At 32.5% G+C, this 2123-nt stretch overlaps 1 protein-coding gene across 1 annotated transcript; it reads right to left on the bottom strand.

The window, feature by feature from the left end:
• Positions 1-377: 377 nt before the first annotated feature.
• On the bottom strand, positions 378-2123 carry LOC145824574 (gamma-glutamyl peptidase 3-like). The gene is made up of 4 exons (XM_082924645.1): positions 1566-2123; positions 1198-1362; positions 927-1094; positions 378-818 (listed from the first exon to the last, which is right to left on the bottom strand). The coding sequence occupies exons 1-4, from the start codon at positions 1881-1883 to the stop codon at positions 720-722; spliced, it is 750 nt and encodes a 249-aa protein (XP_082780771.1). The 5' UTR covers positions 1884-2123; the 3' UTR covers positions 378-719.

Below are 2123 nucleotides of genomic sequence, written 5' to 3'. Positions count from 1 at the left end.
GAACAATCAACCAAAGAAAAGAATGTTTTTCTTTGACATTAAAGTTTGAGAATAGCATGACTTTAAGCACAAATAAACAAAGGGTAAATTATAAATATATTTTCTGAGATTTACTTTGTCTGTATAGTTTCAAAAATTATAAGTATTTATTTGTCAAAAAAATTTATTTAACAGAATTAACTGAAAAAAATAAAATTCATAACTATTCTCATATACAATAATAAAATTACTTGAACTATTAATTGAAATATAATTCTGATATCATTAAAAACTGTTAAATTGACTTAATAAGTTATTAATAAAATAGATCATTTGTTATGAAATTAAAAATTTTAAGAGACAAGTATAATTTTTAAAATTATTGCAGACAATTTATATTTTAAATAAACTTATGAGGTGCATTTATAATTTACCCATAAACAAAGGTTGAGAACCATAGAGAACAACATTCTTGTGCTCATGTTTTCAATGTTTATATGAAATACAACTTTAGGAAGAATAATTTCTTCAGATACATTCAACAAATGTGTGCTTAACAATAAGGGTATCTATAGCAGTTCCCATGCCCAAATGCAAAAAGTCTAGTTACACAAAACCGACAATAAAAGTGACTATAGAAGATAATCATAGTCATACATATCATCTCGTCAACCTCTCGTGATTGGGACATAAAGTTAGTTTGGATTGATTAATTTATTTAAATGTAATGCAATTTTGTTCTATCTCCCATTGAGAAACATTTTGCAAATCCTTAGCCAACATTTTCTGTCTGGTTCAGCTATCTGCAATTTTGACTTCACATCTTCGGCAAATCCTTTCTGTAAAAATAACTAAAATTCAATATCAAAAGAATTTAAAATTTTAATATTAAAATGTATGGAAATAGAGTTATTTGAGAGCCACATAGAAGAACATATAGTAAATACCTCTATAGAGTCATTAGTGAGAAGACGATCAATGAGATTGTTAAGAATGTCTTTGGTGTACTCAGGATGACCTTGAATTCCAAGAATGTGATCTCCAATGCTGAACATCTCTACTCCTGTTTTGTCTGAAAATGCTATCACTTCAGCTCCTACAGGGACCTCCCAAACCTGTTTCATAGTTAAAATTAGCCCCCAAGTGTTGATGATTACAACTGAATTCTTGAGAGAGAGAGAGAGAGAGAGAGAGAGAGAGAGAGAGAGAGAGAGAAACCTCATCTTGGTGGCATTCAATTATTGAAAGAGCAGGTGGGATCTCATCCAAGCCATCAAGAAAGGCACATGGTGAGAAATCTTTCACAATTCTCACTTTTCTTAGTCCAATGTCCCAACCAGTGTATGCCTTCCCTACTTTTCCACCCAATGCTCTACACAATACCTACAAAATAACATGAAATCATTCTAAATTATTCATGTTATACTATAAGAAACTACATATTTTAACAAACACACACACACACACACACACAAAATAAAATTAAAAAAAATCATTAAATTTGAATCTCATTCAATTATTTCAAAATTTAGGTATTTTTGTAAATTATAGTAGTATTGAAATTTGTTATTGGAACAATGAATTACCTGGTGGCCAAAGCAAATGCCAAGGACTTTCTTTCTCATGGAATCTAAGGTCTGTAAGAGATAGCAAAGCCTGAGAATCCAAAAGTCATTCCCATAAGCATCATAAGGGCTACCACTAACCACAAATCCATCATAGTTATGAAGCTGATTCATGTCTGGGAACTCTCCTTCAACAACCCTAAACAAGTCCCATCTCTCTCCTTCTTCACCAAAGGCTGCCACAAACACATTGAAGTACCCACCATGCACTTCCTTCACATACTCTGAGTCCTTGCATGCCAGTAACAGACCATATCTCTTCTCACCTTCAATACCCATATCACCAATCAAGATTTAAGAGAGAATTATATGTGAAAAGTAAACTACTGAGTGAGAGAGAGAGAGAGAGAGAGAGAGAGAGAGAGAGAGTTTGAAATGTGGAATGGGTGAGAAAGGTGTGAATTGTTTGTGGGTGTAGGGTCTTTTTTATAGGTGGAATAAGGAGGAGAAAATGGATTCGAAAGTTTACTGGCGATGAATGAAATTTCCAGGTTGTGGGTGACATCAAATTGATACACA

The sequence above is a fragment of the Camellia sinensis genome, chromosome 4 (genome assembly GCF_055761805.1).
Source record: "Camellia sinensis isolate YWXY chromosome 4, ASM5576180v1, whole genome shotgun sequence".
NCBI lineage: Eukaryota > Viridiplantae > Streptophyta > Magnoliopsida > Ericales > Theaceae > Camellia > Camellia sinensis.
This window is presented reverse-complemented; position numbering and strand designations above follow the sequence as displayed.